This window comes from Trifolium pratense, linkage group LG3, assembly GCF_020283565.1.
Source record: "Trifolium pratense cultivar HEN17-A07 linkage group LG3, ARS_RC_1.1, whole genome shotgun sequence".
NCBI classification, from domain to species: Eukaryota; Viridiplantae; Streptophyta; class Magnoliopsida; order Fabales; family Fabaceae; genus Trifolium; species Trifolium pratense.
The window spans coordinates 49970966-49988712 of NC_060061.1; the positions used below are offsets into that span (position 1 = coordinate 49970966).

General features: G+C 32.5%; 2 protein-coding genes across 2 annotated transcripts; both read left to right on the forward strand.

Moving 5' to 3' along the window:
* The first annotated feature begins 4922 nt into the window (after positions 1 to 4922).
* Positions 4923 to 13808, forward strand: LOC123917515. The gene is made up of 7 exons (XM_045969259.1): positions 4923 to 7891; positions 8154 to 8396; positions 8495 to 9226; positions 10454 to 11263; positions 11376 to 12101; positions 12193 to 13005; positions 13655 to 13808. The coding sequence occupies exons 1-7, from the start codon at positions 5153 to 5155 to the stop codon at positions 13679 to 13681; spliced, it is 6090 nt and encodes a 2029-aa protein (XP_045825215.1). The 5' UTR covers positions 4923 to 5152; the 3' UTR covers positions 13682 to 13808.
* A 1774-nt stretch (positions 13809 to 15582) lies between these two features.
* LOC123917517 (protein PELPK1-like) lies at positions 15583 to 16894 on the forward strand. The gene has a single exon (XM_045969261.1). It carries the CDS (start codon positions 15716 to 15718, stop codon positions 16610 to 16612), a length of 897 nt encoding a protein of 298 aa, XP_045825217.1. The 5' UTR covers positions 15583 to 15715; the 3' UTR covers positions 16613 to 16894.
* The last annotated feature ends 853 nt before the right edge of the window (positions 16895 to 17747 follow it).

Sequence of the window (17747 nt, forward strand, 5' to 3'; positions counted from 1 at the left end):
TGGCAAGCTCTCCATTGTTTCTTTGCCCATAGTCACCTAACATCCTCTCAGGCACAACTGGTGGAGGTGGTGGTGGATTTTCAGCCATGATGTTGGCTTCGTTGTCCGATGTGTTTGGACTAGAAACCGCTTCTTCACTACTTTCTTGTGCAACACCTGCTAACCGGGCAGCCTCTCGGGCTAACCGAACTGCTTTCCTGTTTGCTTTAGCTGTTTTCTCTATTTCAGGATCAAAGACAAGTTCTCTTGCTACTCTCCTACCTTGCATAAACAATCAGAAAATACCTTAAGAAGCAACTGCACTACACAAGAATGAATATGAAAATAAAATTCAGAACTTATTTTTTTGTATATATATATTTATAATTAAAAATAAACAAAAACTTAATCAGTAAAACAATAAAATTTCAAAGTATGACTCAATTGCCTTGTTGATTTAATCAACAATCCCCGGCAACGGCGCCAAAAACTTGATAGAAATTTAGCAAGTGTACTAAATAGCCGTCAAGTAGTATAATAAAATCGTTCTTTCCGCAGGGATTGTTGTAAATCAATTGTAATTTGAAGACATACTCATGTAAATTGACATAAATTGTAAAAAGGGGGTTCTTGTTTGGTTTCAAGTTCAAACTTTTAAACTTTGGAATTGCTTTGGTGTTTAGATTGATGTAAGAAAAGCGATTGGTCCTTTTTGGGTCATCTAATTACTATTTCTCTTGGTAACGCCATGTATGATAACGAATTATTCAAATTAGTTTCATGATTTGATTAAAACACAATTGATTATGCCCAATGTCTTGGTAACATAATCCTCTCTCATGATCATCAATCCCTAATTTCTTAGTAAGACCTATGATCATGTGAGGAAGAAAAACTTTAATCTCTTAATCTCAATTAACAATCCAAAATTTCTTAAGTGAAAATTAATTGATCAATCGTTCCTAGATCGATGATTTATTCCTATCGTCATAGTAAAACAAATCATTGCAATCATCATATAAGTCGCGAATTCATACAAAGCATTAAGCACAAAGAACAATCAATAGAAACTAACTTCGTAATTCATTAATCATATCATATGACAATCACATAGTTCAAGATCAAAAGTAATTAGAATCACCTAAGGACCAATCATGAGAATTTAGCTAGACATTGCAAATTCAGAAATTACATCAAATAAAATGAAAGAAAGCATGATTACAAGAAGAATCTTGATGTGTTTCCACACTTGAATCCTTGCTTGGTCGCTCTTGATCCTCCAAAATCGCTCCAATAGCTGTTCTTTTGCGTAAAAATTCGATAATGATCCAGATCTGATGTTTCCTTTTTATAAAAATGATCAAAAGTAACGTTTTTCCGCCTGAGGCACAGAATTTCCGCCTCAGGCGTAAAGAATTACGTTTCAGGCACAGCTTTTTCCGCCTGAAACGGCAAAACAGTGAGCAATCTTGGTTCTTCAGTGAAATTTCCGCCCCAGGCGGAAATAATTCCGTTTTAGGCGTAAAAATACTATACAATTCACCAATTTTCATTTGCTATCTTTCTTCGCATGTAGCTTCAAATCAATGTTTCATTCTTCATGATTTAGGTCAAAAACCTCTAAAAATACTTGAAAATGGTCTTTATTTCCATGTAATGACTAACGTCATCATAGGTTCATCACAATAATAGATGACTAAATCTCATTTCTTGTTGAGAGCTTTTTTTATGGGTGTGAGACATCGGGTACGATTAGGTATGATTTTAATGTGGTATGTATGGTCTATTTGTACCTCCCGAAATGATATTATCTTTGTCGGTGAGTCTTCGATGATTGATAATCTTGTGGATAGAATGAAACTCTTCTCTAAAATGACTTTTATAGGTAAAAACCTCGATAGCCCTTGCTCTTTCTACAAGTGAGAGGTACAACCTTCTTTATGCTGTTGAGTGGTATCTCTTGAGGTTTCTAAATTATTAATAATGATAAATAATTAATTTACTAAATGTTACTTACTATGTCTTTTCCTGTAGAATTAGAATATGTATCTTGCGTAACCAAAAGAAAAAGAATATGTATCTTGCTTGCTCACCACCAAAAATAAGAATATGTATCTTGCTCTCACCTACAACAAAACTCTCTTACAAAACAGCTTCTCAATTTCTGAAACCCATCTCAAATTAAAATTAACCACCTAAAAATTTGAGTCTTCAACCTTTTGGTATCTCTGTTTTATTAACTTGTTTTCAGTTTTCGTCATTCTTCCATTTCATATAGAAAAAAAGAAAAAAAAAACTGAAAAAATAGTAATCTATATATTTTAAATTCAGTACTCACTCTGTTGATTTCAAAGGTTGGAGTTCGAGGTATGCATGCATTTTTTTGTTCCCCTTCACTTTTTACTTTTTTTTGGATGAACTCGTATAATTTTTTGTTGTTGTTGTTGTTGTTGTTGTTGTTTTTGTTTGCAGATCAAATAGCACCAATTGTTCCGTTCATTATTCGTAATATAGGTAAGAGCTCCTAACTCTTCTCATTTTTTTGCCCATTTTTAAATGTCTAGTCTATGATTTTTAGAAAGAAAGATAAAGCGTAATTATTTTTAGGCTAAATTACAGTTTTTGTCCCTCACGTTTCTTAATTGAGATGATGGGGCACTAAAATCTGGGAAATAATATTTTTATGATGAAATTTCGACAGAGTCTCCTTTATGTTTACAATATATCGGCTAAAAATACAACTATCCATAAAATAAGATTTTGACATTTTTCAAAATAGAGCCCTCGCCTTAAAATTCACCTTCAAAATTACTCCATTTTTAAAAATGCTCAAAATTAAGTTTTTGTTTTCCGGATATATAATCATTTAAAAAGTGAGAAGGTCAAAAACTTATTTATACAAAACTCATTTTTGTGAATCAAAATTCAAGTAACTAAATCATTATCTTTCTATATATCTATTAATTACTATAAAGAACCGTGCCAAGCAGAGCGAGATATATGATCTTTATAATTTTTTAACAGGTTTTATACATTATAATATGTATTGTTATATACAAATTAAATCTATTAAATATAGATTTAATTGCAAATTCAATCTTATTATTTTATCACACTAACAAAAATAGTCCTTTTTTGTTATCTCTCGAGATGTCTCTTGGTTGAGGATCCACTGTTCAACCTCGAAACCCTTCACTGAGAAAATATTCCCATTTTTTAAAATAATTTTTTTGGTTTCTCAAGTGTAAATTTTAGTTTTGTAATTTTGGTCTCAAAATTAATCTAAAAGTTTGCTCCGCAATTTTATATTTAGAGCAATAAATCATCATTTTTTGACAAAAAAATATAATTTTACAAAGAGAATTATTTTTGTGGGAGTAATAAAATGGTGCAAAGTGAAAACTATAAATAAAATTTAAAATAATATAAATAATAAGTATTTTCTTAAACTCTAGAATAAGAAGCCCTATAAATTTTGTCTTCTTCAATTGACATTATATTATCTTAAAATAAAATTATAGTTACCAACAATGAATTGGTCAAAGTGGTAAGGGTCTGGGTCCCCTTAAGCATGTGGTCAGGGGTTTGATTTTTGACTCATGCGTATGTAGAAAATTCGGTTGGGAGGGGAGAACCCACCTTGTGTGCCCCATAGGTTTCCCGACGGAGATTAGTCATCGCTTATGGCGGTGAAAACTTCGTACTAATATTATGGTAACCAAAAAAATAAAAAATTATAGTTTCAATAAAACAAATTATTTAATATAGAGTAGAATCAAAGAAGAAACAATTGGCAGAGCGTTGTATATGAAAAAGATTAGAATCACCCCTCTATATTTTACCCAATAAAGATGAGAGAGTCGAAAAATTGAAAGAAAAAAAAAACTATTCAAAACATGTTAATCCTCTAGAAACTTGGCATTTTGTTGGTCAAGTAGCCTAATAGTTAGAAAATCTAAGTCTTTTAAAATGGGCAATTCACTTTAGAGTACATATAAATTCAATTCAAAAATGAATAATATCAACAATTAATTAATAAATTAAATGTAGATAATGTAGGTAAGGTTGTACAAAAAAAAAAGATTAAATATGTTTTTGGTCCCTATAATTTTTCAGAATTTTCGTTTTAATCCTTGAAGATTTTTTCACATTTTTTAGTCCTTGAAGTTTTTTCCGTCAAGGTTTTTAGGTCCATACTTTTAATCAAACTATTGTATATTTTCACACTTTTGAATGATCTTTTATATTCATGTTTATAATATTATAAGAACATCTTCGATAAAAATTTAGATTGTTTTGACATAAGATAAATTATTTATGAATTTTTATGTGAAACAAAAATTCATGTACTAAGCCGCTAGGTTTGGTCTAGTGGCGAGGGATTTGACTAGTATGTTATAGGTCATGGGTCAATTCCCACTCATTGTAAACAAAAAAAATTCATGTACTGTACATGTTAAAAGATTAAAATGTACCGTACATGTTAAAAGATCTAATTGCACATGATTATTTTCCATACACCCTCTTCTCCTTCCTCCTTCTCTCTGAAACGCGATAACTGCTTAGCTTCTTTTTCTCTCTGAAACATCATTGGATTTTCACATTTGTTCCCAAATTTAAGCTATGTCTAATTTCTAATCTTCTGGTTTTTTCTGTATTTTGTTTGAATTGGTATGAAGCCATTAATATTCAAAATTATATCCCAATCCAAGCAAAATCTACATCCTGCATAAGAGAGAGAACCAGCGTGTTATTCCCAGGTTGAAGAATGAAAGGAAGATGAAACACTCAATTGGGAGGAGCAACTTTTAATGAGTGATTTAAGCTCAACCTTTAATTTTAATTTTAGTCAAAGCTCATTTGCTCTGGTGGATGCAACCCTAATGTGGATGGTCGAGCCCATTTGTGCGTTTGGGCATTGGTTGACCAGTGTTTTGTTGTTGTAAATGCTTGACGTTCTGCTTAGGACTTGTTGTTATTTGTTAATGAAATCCATTTTTGCTTGTTAAAATAAAAACAATTCCTCTCACTTGTTAAAAATATAGTATTGTGTGATGTCCTCACCTTTCCAAATGTTTCCCTTGTTTCTTTTGCCCTCATCGGAAACAATGCCTTTTACTTTCACTTTCAGGCAAACTCAAGTCACAAGGAAGAGGAGAAGAAAAGATAATCAATGGAAATTCTATCTTCTATTGTTGGAATAGTAGCAGAACATACTGTTGTGCCTATTGGACGTCAAGCAAGTTACTTGATATTCTACAAAGGCAATTTCAGTATGTTATCAGTTCATGTTAAAGACCTTGAGGCTGCAAAAGAAAGAATAACCCATTCGGTTGAAGAAGAAAAGAGAAATGGTAAAAAGATTGAAACAGATGTGATGAACTGGTTAGAGAAAGTGGATGAGGTCATTGAAAAGGCAAATCAGCTTCAAAAGGATCCTCTTCGTGCCAACGCTAGGTGCTCAGCATGGTCGTTCCCCAATTTGATTTTGCGTCATCAACTAAGTAGGAAGGCCACAAAAATTGTAAAAGATGTTAATGAAGTTCAAGAAAAAGGGAAGTTTGATCGAATTGGTTACCTTCCCACCCTAGATGGAGAAGCCTCCTCCTCCTCAACAAGAGGTGGTGAAAATTATGAGACAAGGGAATCACTTAAAGAGAACATTATGAAGGCACTAACACACCAAAATTCATGCAACATTGGGGTCTATGGGTTGGGTGGGGTGGGTAAAACCACACTGCTGCAGGAAGTTTTTGAAATATCTAAGCAACACAAATTGTTTGATACAATTGTTACAACGAATGTAACAAAAGATCCAGACATTAAAACAATTCAAGGGGAGATTGCAGATTTGTTGGGTCTACGATTCGATGAGGAGACTATTCTTGGCAGAGCACATCGCCTGAGAAAAAGAATCATGATGGAAAAAAATATCCTTGTCATTCTAGATGATATATGGACCAAACTTGATTTGAAGAAAGTTGGAATTCCATTTGGCAATGAACATAATGGTTGTAAATTGTTGATGACATCCAGAAATCAAGATGTGTTGCTTCAAATGGATGTTCCAAAGGATTTAACTTTCAAACTTGAACTTATGAGTGAAAACGAGACATGGAGCTTGTTTCAATTTATGGCTGGGGATGTGATTAAAGATAGCAATTTGAAAGGTGTAGCAATTCAAGTTGCCAAAAAATGTGAAGGTTTGCCTCTTGTGGTAGTGGCGGTTGCTCGAGCATTGAAAGATAAGAGGGATGTTCAATCTTGGAAAGATGCATTAAGGAGATTACAAAGTGGTCATCATACAATTTTTTCTGCTTTGGAATTGAGTTACGACTCATTGGAGAGTGATGAAATGAGGGATGTCTTCTTGCTTTTTGCATTATTTCAAAGTCAAATGGTAGATTACTTTCTTAAAGTTGCAATGGGTTTGGATATATTAAAGGATGTTAAGACTGTGGATGATGCTAGAAACAGACTTAATCCAATAATCCATTCTTTGGAGGCATCTTGTTTGATTGATATTAAAACAAGTGGAAAAATCCAAATGCATGACTTTGTTCGGGATTTTGCTATCTCCATAGCACGTAGGGACAAACATGTATTTCTAAGAAAACAATCAGATGAGGAATGGCCAACCAAGGATTTTTTAACAAGGTGCACACAAGTTGTTCTAGATAGTTGTGTGTCCGAGCTTCCTCAAATGATTGACTGCCCAAACATTAAGTTTTTCTGTTTGAACAGTAAGAATCGTTTTTTAGAAGTCCCTGATTACTTTTTTGAGGGTATGGGAAGCCTTAGAGTCCTAGATTTAACATCTCTGAACTTGTCTTCGTTACCCACTTCATTTCGGTTCCTAACCAACCTTCAAACACTGTGTTTGTATTTTTGCATTTTGGAAAATATGGTTCAAATTAAAGCTTTGCAAAATTTAGAAATTCTTTGCCTTGGGAATTCTTCAATGACTAAGTTGCCAATAGAAATAGGGCAATTGACTCAATTGAGAATGCTTGATTTGAGCAATTCAGGAATAGAAGTAATCCCACCCAACATTATATCAAACTTGACCAAACTGGAGGAGTTGTACATGGGCAATACCTTTGTTGATTGGGAAGATGTGAGTTCAACGGTTCAAAACAAAAATGCTAGCATTGCTGAGCTTCGAAAACTACCCAACTTGACAAGTCTAGAATTACAAATTCGTGAGACTTGGATGTTGCCAAGGGACTTGCAGACGGTGTTTGAGAAGTTGGAACGATATAAAATAACTATTGGTGATGTATGGGAATGGTCTGACATTGTGGATGGAACCTCAAAAACATTGATGCTCAAACTTGGTACTAATATACATTTGGAGCACGGAATTAAAGCATTGATTAAAGGTGTTGAGAATTTGTACTTGGATGTTGTAGACGGAATTCAAAATATGCTTTATCAACTAAACGGAGAAGGATTTCCGTTGTTGAAACATCTCCACATCCAAAATAATGCAAACATGAAGCATATTGTTGACTCACAAGAGAGGAATCAAATGCATGTGTCATTTCCCATGTTGGAAACACTAGTACTTGATAATCTTAAAAACTTGGAGCATATATGTCTTGGTCCACTTTCAATTGCTTCTTTTGGAAGTCTTAGTGCTATCAAAGTCAAAAATTGTGTCCAATTGGGATATCTTCTCTCTTTTGCGTTGGTTAAAGAACTTTCCCACCTTTCTAAGATTGAAGTTTGTCATTGCAATTCTATGAAGGAGATAGTGCTTGGAGACAACAATTCAAGTGCATCAATGGTTTTTCTATTCCGTTCTTTGACTTTAGAACATCTGGAGACACTTCAGAATTTCTTCTCCGGAAATGACCAAAAGCATCAATTGTTAGATCCTTATGTGTCAACACCATTGTTCAATGTTCAGGTATGTTAATTTATTTTTAAGCTTCTTTAGATACAGATGATATAATTACTAACAGGTAAATTGGTACGTTTAATGAATAAACAATTGAGTTTAAAAAGAGTAATTTTGAAATACCCATCTATGTAGAATTATATAGTTAAGTTTCATTAGTAAGATCAATCTCAAAGTATCAATAGGATGATCAATTCTCAGATTGCGATAAGCATATATTATCTCAAATTCTCACTTCAATTATGATTTGTGTCAATTTATTTTAATGTAGGTTGCATTTCCTAATTTGGATACTCTTAAATTGAGCTCACTCAATTTGAATAAAGTTTGGGATGACGGTCATCATTCTATGTGCAAATTAACTAGCTTGATTGTGGAGAATTGTGGTGGATTGAAGTACTTATTCTCGTCAACTATGGTTGGAAGTTTTAAGAACCTCAAACACCTTGAAATAAGTAATTGTCCTTTGATGGAGGAAATAATAGCCAAAGAAGAGAGAAACAATGAAATAGAAGATGTATGTTAATTTTACCATTGGGAACATTCAATTAATTTTAAACTTGTATTTAAATATTTATATTATAATGATATCTGTTATTTGTGAATTTGTAGGACGTTCATTTTTTCAAATTAGAGAAAATCACATTGAAGGACATGGACAAGTTGAAGACAATATGGCACCGCCAATTTGAAATAGTGAAAATGTTGCAAGTGAACAATTGTAAGAAACTTGTGGTGGTTTTTCCTTCTTCAATGCAAACAACATATAATAAGCTAGAGATGTTGGAGGTTACAAATTGTGCTTTAGTAGAAGAGATATTTGAATTGAGTTTCAATGAAAATAATAGCAGTGTAGAGAACACAACACATTTGGAAATCATTATAGATGGATTGCCGAAACTGAAAAATATATGGAGTGGGGATTGTGACAAAATTCTTAGTTTTCAAATTCTTATTATTGTAAGACTTAAAAACTGTGCAAGCTTGGAGTATCTATTACCACTTTCTATAGCCACTTGTTGCTCACATCTCCAAGAACTTCATATAAACAAATGTGGAAATATGAAGGAAATTGTTGCAGAAGAGAAGGAGAAAGAATCTGGAGTGAGTGCAGCTCCCACATTTGAGTTTAATCAACTAAGTATTTTATTGCTTTGGGGCTTGCATAAACTCAAGGGTTTCTATGCTAAAGAGCATACCCTATCATGTTCATCTTTGAAGGAAATTGATGTTGTTGATTGTGCAAAGTTGAATTTGTACAGAACTCTATCTACAAGAAGCTCCAATTTTCAAGATGACAAACTCTCCATTTTAACGCCACAACCACTTTTCATTGTCGAAGAGGTATGTATGCATATCATCATATAAATTTACATATAGATGTATGTATTCAATTGTCAAATTCGAAACTATTTATGACGAGTAAAAAATCAAGAAAAAACTTAAAAGTTTTAGATTTAAAATTGAACAACTCTACTTAGTTGTTTTAGTGGTGATTGACGTTGAACTTGGTAGGTAGAGAGGACCACCATTTTACTCAATTTTTCGGTTTAAAATTGAAGATCTAAAAATCCAGATATGACATCATTATTTCATATATTTTAATTTTTCCCCATTTCAATTTTTTGATTCAATATGTAGATTGACTTTTCAAAAAGCAGCAACAATAATTTTCTAAAATCTGATTGTCTTGATGCGGTGGCAATGCGGCGGACGATGGTGCTGTTGGGGTTGAAACTTTGTTAGGGACGATGAATCTGAACTATTATTCTTATTCTATTTTAGTTAAAACATATTTCTTTTAAAACTTTCAATCTGAACCATTGGAAACTTTAAATGACACATGTCACATATCTGTTAAGGAAATTGGTATTTGGCCATATTGCTTACCGTAGTATATCTGGACCCATTCACAACTTGACGTTTTTTGAAAAAATTTAACAGAAGCGACCTGTTTGACCAATAGATGTATCATTAGTCATTACCAAAACGAACGAACCTCTTTTTCTTTAACTAATTAAGCCTAAATTGAACTATATAATTGGTTTCTAGAAGTAGTTCGATTGAAAATCATATCAAGTGGTTTAATTTAAAATATGGTTTGATACAATTTGGTTTACAACTTTAATTTTAATTTTAAAGCTATTATTTCTAGCTTTATTGTTAAAAGAGTTTTACGCCTAAAAAAGCTAAGTCAACCTGTACCTCTACTTCTTTTTGTTTTTTATTTTTCCAAGTAAACAAGGTCATTGTGAGCTTTCTCTAATGACCACAAAGTTGTATGTCATTGGAAACTCCTAAAAAATTAAAATATTTTCAAATATGTGCAAAAACATGATTAATACTCAATTTAGAGAAAATTATTTGGAACAATTTATGTCAAAAGTTCTTAAAAAAAATTGTTTATAGATATATTTGATAAATATCTATAGATACGGGAGTTCAGACATATGAGAAAACTAGAGGCATTAAAAAAAATATGGAGTGCAAATTTGCGTCAAAAGTAATTAATTTTTGAGGCAATATTAAATGTTTAAATTCTTTTAAAATTGTTCTTTATATGTATTTTAGGTGATTCCAAATTTGAAGAAGTTGAGAATAAATCACAAAGAAGCTAACGTGATATTACAAGCCCAAAACACAAGTGCCCTATTCACCAAAATGACATATCTTTGTTTGTCCTTTGATATTATTGAAGATGCTACATTTCCTTATTGGTTTCTTCAAAATGTGCACACTCTTGAGTCACTACTTGTTGAATGGTGTTGCTTCAAGAAAATATTTCAAGATGAAGGACAGATAAGTGAGAAGAAGACTTACCCACAGCTCAAAATGCTCACATTGTATCAATTACATAAGCTTCAACATATATGTGAGGAAGGATTCCAAATTGATCCTGTTCTTGCATTCCTTGAATACTTAGATGTTGATAATTGTTCTAGTTTGTTATGTTTATTGCCTTCCTCCGCCACCCTTAATCATTTGGAATATCTGGAGATAACAAATTGCAACGGGTTAAAAAAATTAATTACATCTCCTACGGCACAAAGTTTGCACAAGCTCATTTCGCTGAAGGTAAAAGACTGTAATTCACTTGAAGAAATAATTACTGGAGAGGAAAATGTTGGCATTGCATTTATTAGTTTAGAATTATTGATGTTGGATTGTTTGCCAAGGCTCACCAAATTTTGTTCTAGCAAGTGCTTCTTGAAGTTTCCAATGTTGAAGGAAGTAATTGTGAGGGAATGTCCTCGCATGAAGATTTTTTCAGAGGGAAACACAAGTACACCAAATCTTCGAAAAGTTAAAATTGCAGAAAATGATGAATGGCTTTGGAAGGGAAACCTAAATGATACAATAACCAACATATTTGAAGATAAGGTATGCTTGATTTACCAATTTAATTTTTGTGTAACAATATCATGATTTACCCTTGTGTATGAAATATTATTTTGATATGACTCTTGATATGTTAATTAATTTGAGTGAACAGGTTGCATTTCGTAAATTTAACTGTTTAGCCTTATCTGATTACCCTGAGCTAAAAGATTTGTGGTATGGCCAACTTAATCACAATGTGTTTTGCAATCTCAAGTCCCTAGCAGTGCAAAAATGTGATTTTTTATCACATATACTTTTACCATCAAATATAATACAAGCGCTGCATAGATTGGAAGATTTAAAAGTAACAGACTGTGACTCGTTAGAAGCAGTGTTTGATGTGAAAGGTATCAAGTCTAGAGAAATATTGATAAAACAAAGCACTCAGTTGAAAAGTTTGACTCTATCTAGTTTGCCAAAATTGAAGCACATATGGAATGAGGATCCTCATGAAATTATCAGCTTTGGAAACTTATGCAAGGTGGATGTTTCTATGTGCCAAAGCTTGCTATATATCTTTCCATTGTCATTATGCCAAGATCTTGGACATCTCGAAATGCTTCATATAATCTCTTGTGGAGTTGAGGAAATTGTAGAAATGGAAGAAGGATCAATGGAAATCAATTTTAATTTTCCCCAACTGAATCAATTGGTACTTTGTTATTTGACAAACCTTAAGAGCTTCTATCGGGGAAAGTATGTTTTAGAGTGCCCTCCTTCCTTGAAGATTCTTAATGTATATCGTTGTGAAGCATTAAGAATGTTTTTCTTCCAACAGCCTAATGCAGTGGGCAGAAATCCCATCATACCTCAACAAGCTCTATTTTCTATTGAAAAGGTAATTCTTCTAACCATGCATACTTTTTTTCCCCTCTCAGTTTAGCCCCCCCAACCTCGCGCGTAAACTAGTATTATGTTTAATTTTTCAGTTGAGCCCCAACCTGGAGGAATTGGCAATAAATAGCCCGGATGTGATGGAGATATTGAATCAAGAAAATGTCTTTCATAAAGTTGAATTTCTTCGTTTGCAATGCTTTGACGAAACTCCAACTGTTTTTCTGAATGATATCCATACATCATTTCCTAATTTTAAAACATTTCAAGTGCGTAATAGTTCTTTTGAAACATTGTTCCCCACTAAAGAAACCATTGGTCATCTCAGTATGGATATTTCAAAACAAATAAGATGTTTGTATCTTTATGAATTGGAAAATCTCAAGTACATATGGCAGGAAGACTTTCCATTGGATCATCCTCTGCTGCAATATCTTGAACAGTTATCTGCATGGAATTGTCCAAGTTTGATAAGCTTTGTACCATCGTCAACATGTTTCACAAATTTAACATATTTGGAAGTGGACAACTGCAAAGAGCTTATTTATTTAATAACATCCTCAACAGCTAAAAGTCTTGTACAACTCACAACATTAAAAATATTGAATTGTGAGAAGATGTTGGATGTTGTGAAACAGATTGATGATGAAGAGGAAAACATCATATTTGAAAACTTGTATTACTTGGAATTTACTTCTTTGTCAAGTTTTAGAAGCTTCTGCTATGGGAAACAAACATTCATATTCCCATCTTTCTTACGTTTCATTGTTAAAGGGTGCCCTCAAATGAAGATATTCTCATCAGGAGTCACAGTAACACCATACCTGACAGAAATTGAAGTGGAAGAAGGAAACAAGAGATGGAAAGGTGATCTTAATACAACTATTGAACAATTATTCATAGAAAAGGTACACAATTGTAATTTTTAATTATGAAAATCGTTTACTTATTATTCACATAATTATCCTCAACACTTGCTTGGATATATATAACCCTGAATGAAAAATGTTTGAGCACACACACAAATAATTAAAAAAAAAGCAGAGAAGATTATTAAATGTGTTTGTGCCCATGTAAGAAATGCTCTAATTACCAAGGCTTACAATATTAATTTGGTGCATGATTGGACGGTGACTTTGAAATCAACTATGGATTAAGAAATGAAATTTTAGATAAACATTGGAGTAATAACTATATTCATTTAACATTCTACTTAATTTTCCCTATGTGTGAAAGTTTAACACTATAATATATTTTGAGATTTACCCAAATTCAGTTGTCAGTGATTTTCTATAATAAAATTAAGAACATGCTGCATTAACTTATTTTCTATTAAAAATAGAGAAAGTGATCGATATTGCCTACTATACATGTGTTGACTTCTGTAAACTGTTGAAATTAATGACTTCATACATGATTTTGTTTCCCTTCCACTTATGGTTGCAATTATTTTAAGTATTTTGACAATAAAGAAGTGAATTACGAATTTCTTGAGCAACCATTACCTTGTTAGGCTAATATATTTGTTAATAATTAATGTCACCATTTTGTCAACAGGAACTCCCACATTCTAATGTTGAATGAATGATATATCATAGCATTTGAAGGTACGCAACATGGAATTTTTCTCATTTAAACATATTATTTTTTATCATTATCATTTGATAGTGAAGTGTTTTGTTTATTCTTAGACTGGCCGGATAGTTTTGTTTTACATTTTGTTTATTTGTCTTTGTGTTGGAAGTTCTTGTGGTTGGAATCTAATTCTCAACTTATCATTCTTACTTTTAAAAATATTTCCATTGTTCCTCTCGTTACTAGGTGGCTTAATTGTTTAAATCTTCTCAAGAATATGTACTTTTTTGTGTCTCACATTTGTAGGGAAGGTAATCAGTGCACTGACAGGATTGCTTCTCTCTGATTTCATGGTTCTAGTTTCACTTGGTGGGATCATGTTCATTACGATGTCTCTGAAGCTTATCATTGTAGTAGGCTTGATCTTTCTGAATTTAGATTTAAATAATACGTTGTTCTTGTATTCAAACTGCACTCTTTTTCCCTTCATCAAGATTTTATCCCACTGGGTTTTCCTTGCTAAGGTTTTTAAATTCCTACCCAAGTAATCTTACAAAGGCTTTAGGAAATAAAACTGTCAAATGATCACTTTCTTATTCATTACATGAAACCTTGCAAAACTTGAAGGAATAAAAAAGGGAAAGTAACAGACCAGATTAATCAAATACGTCGTATTTGAAACGAGAAGATACTAATTAAAGACCATCATCCCGGTTAATTTGCGCGAGAAGACAAAATCAATATTGTACTTCAAACTATCAAATTAAATAGTTGCATATAATTATATTAGAAACTAATAAACACACTTATAATCAAATTTAAATGAAAGTGTTTACATGTATAGCAATCCCGCAGACCGCAGTCACACTCTAGGGCTGGTTTCATTATTCCAAATTTTGTTGTTTCTTTGCTTTCACATACTCCAAATCATGACTGCAAATATGGCCATTTGATCAAGTTTAAATTCTAGCTAGTTATGCTCCTAAACTAGGAATGGCAAAAAGGGCGAACCCACAAAAGTTAATGAGTTCATCGATTAAAAAAATATTAGAAACATGAGCTTAAAGTCCTAAAATTAGAGTAGTTTAATTAGAGTTTTTTTCTCTACTTTATGAGTTAGATATAAAAGAAAACCTTACATAAAAAATTGTGAATTATACTTAAAAAAGGTGGGAAAAACTTATTTTTATTACTATTAGGATCAACGGGCTAACCCACCTTGTTTTTTTAGCGGGTTAAGCAGAACGAGTCAACTATATTTGTAGCGAGTTCAAAATCTCTTTCCATTTCATTCCATCAATTCAAACATAGTATAAAGATTCCTTTGATACAAATTTATTTTTCAAAAATTATAGAAGCAATGTTGAGAGGGCCACTATTTTTCAATATTCAAATAACTACTCACTAAATATAATTTGATATAAAATGTTTAAAAAAATTAGTTGTAGACAATTTCAGGACATAATTTAGTTTATAGAAATTTAATTTAATGATTTATAAATTTCTTATTTGATTTACCATTATCTAGTTTCTAAAAAAATTACCCAAGTATCCACTAATTGGAAGGTATTAAGACTTAAACACATCCCCTAATATTAGATGAACTCAAGCTCTTTTATCACTATATATTGATTCAAAAGAAAAAAAAAAGAAATAATTAAATTCCCCAACTTTGTTATCTAGCTACTAGTACCAAAATATAAATTTACACTGATTCTCGATCTATCAAGCATTATTTCGAAATTTGCTAGCTAAAGGAATTATATTTTAAGGACGTGTATCTAGTAACCATTGGCTTTGAATTTCAATGCAGATATAAGTTAGTTAACCAACAATAAAATTCTATTAAATTTTTCTTTATGGTATACTGTATAGGTAAGAAGTTGAACTAATAATACTTATATGTACACAATTTCATCTATAAAAGCAACACATAACACATGCAGAACACACTTCAAAGTACTTCAAAATCATTAGCATTACAAAGAGCTAGCTCCAACTACTGTGATATTTCATCCTCAAGTTTTTCAGCTCGATTAAACCATGGCTTACATGGGTTTTTCAACAACCATTTTTCCATGTATGATTCTAGCTATATTGTTATCAAGCAGTAACACATTGGTTGCCGGGGCACGCTATCTTCTAGAATCAAACACACCTCAGCATCCAAAATTTGATTTCCCACCTCTACCAAAGCCCGAGCTTCCTACGATTCCTGAATTACCTAAGCCAGAAATTCCTAAGGTACCTGAATTACCAAAACTAGAGTTTCCTAAAGTGCCTGAGTTGCCTAAGCCAGAAATACCTAAGGTACCTGAATTGCCAAAGCCCGAGCTACCTAAATTTAATGTCCCTGAATTGCCAAAACCAGAGGTACCTAAAGTCCCTGAATTGCCAAAACCCGAGCCACCTAAAATCCCTGAGTTGCCTAAGGTACCTGAATTGCCAAAGCCCGAGCTACCTAAATTTGATGTCCCTGAATTGCCAAAACCTGAGGTACCTAAAGTCCCTGAATTGCCAAAATCTCAGCCACCTAAAATCCCCGAGTTGCCTAAGGTACCTGAATTGCCAAAATTTGAAGTACCTAAAGCCCCTGAATTGTCAAAACTCGAGCCACCTAAAATCCCTGAGTTGCCTAAGCTAGAAATGCCTAAGGTACCTGAATTGCCAAAAGCCGAGCTACCTAAATTTAATGTCCCTGAATTGCCAAAACCCGAGGTACCTAAAGTCCCTGAATTGCCAAAACCCGAGCCACCTAAAGTTCATGAGTTTCCTAAGCTAGAAATACCTAAGGTACCTGAATTGCCAAAACCAGAACTGCCTAAGGTACCTGAATTACCGAAACCTGAACTACCTAAATTTAATGTCCCTGAATTACCGAAACCTGAGTTACCTAAATTTCCAGCAATTCCTAAAGTTGCTCCAACCACCACTCCATAAGTTGGATGCATTGTCTCATGTCATCTATAATGTTCTCCTATATACTAGCTCATGTTGTATGATGGGTGTGCTATGATTTATACAAATTTTCTATTCAATATATTTTATGTTGTGGACTACAGCCATAGTGGAGTGATTGTTAAGGTTTAGTTTTGAACCTTAAGAATGCATATTACTTTTAGTTTGATCTTATTTATATCGATTGTACTACTGCTTATTGATGGTCATTTGCTTTCATGTATATGTGTTGTTGAGCTTAATAAGATTGTTCTTTTTAGTGAAGAAATTTCCAGTACTTTTAAAATTCTAATGTTGTTTAATCTGATAATTTATTTTGTTTTTTAAAATTTAATATACAACATCCAAATTTAGCTTCCTAGTTATTGAGAAATGTTGCTCTTTAGACATAAAAGAAAGAATTTTGGTGGTTGGTTTGAATCCCATAACATCAATATTCGCAGTGACTCACATTATATGATAAACACATACAAGAAGGGAAGACATCACCACCAACTATGAATCGATCGGAATGATAAGTGAAAATTCTAGTGCCACCAATTAACTGATAAACACAATTAGTTCACGAAGAGTCAAAGAGAATCCTTCTCTCAATTCTTTTTTAAACTCAATCAACTTCAACTCTTTATTCAATTAGAACATATAGAGAAGTCAATTGGCTCAATGGATTTTTAAAGATGATAACATACATTGTATCCCAAACAAATTTCAATCAAATATGAATTATAATCCCAATTTAAGTTTAAGTTATTATAGAAGTAATCCTAACAATATCAACTTAGATATAAATTAATACTAATATTAATTTGAATATTTTAAAAGAAATAAATCCTACAGATATTAATTTGAACATATAGAGAGTGTATCTCTTCAGCAATTTTAGTAAAGAATTTTCTTCACTCATATGATGTGAGTATCCACAACCACTCAAAGTGAGGGAGTAGTGGAAGTATTTGGTAAAAACGAGTTGTTAGAAATAGGTGCATGAAGCTAAATTTAATTTCAATAAGTGCAGGGAGCTAAATTTAATTTCAAAAACTGCATTATAAAAACTCCTAGTCCTCTATTTTATAATGAGTAATGCAACATGAAGATAACTCGATTGGTGAGTTAAAAG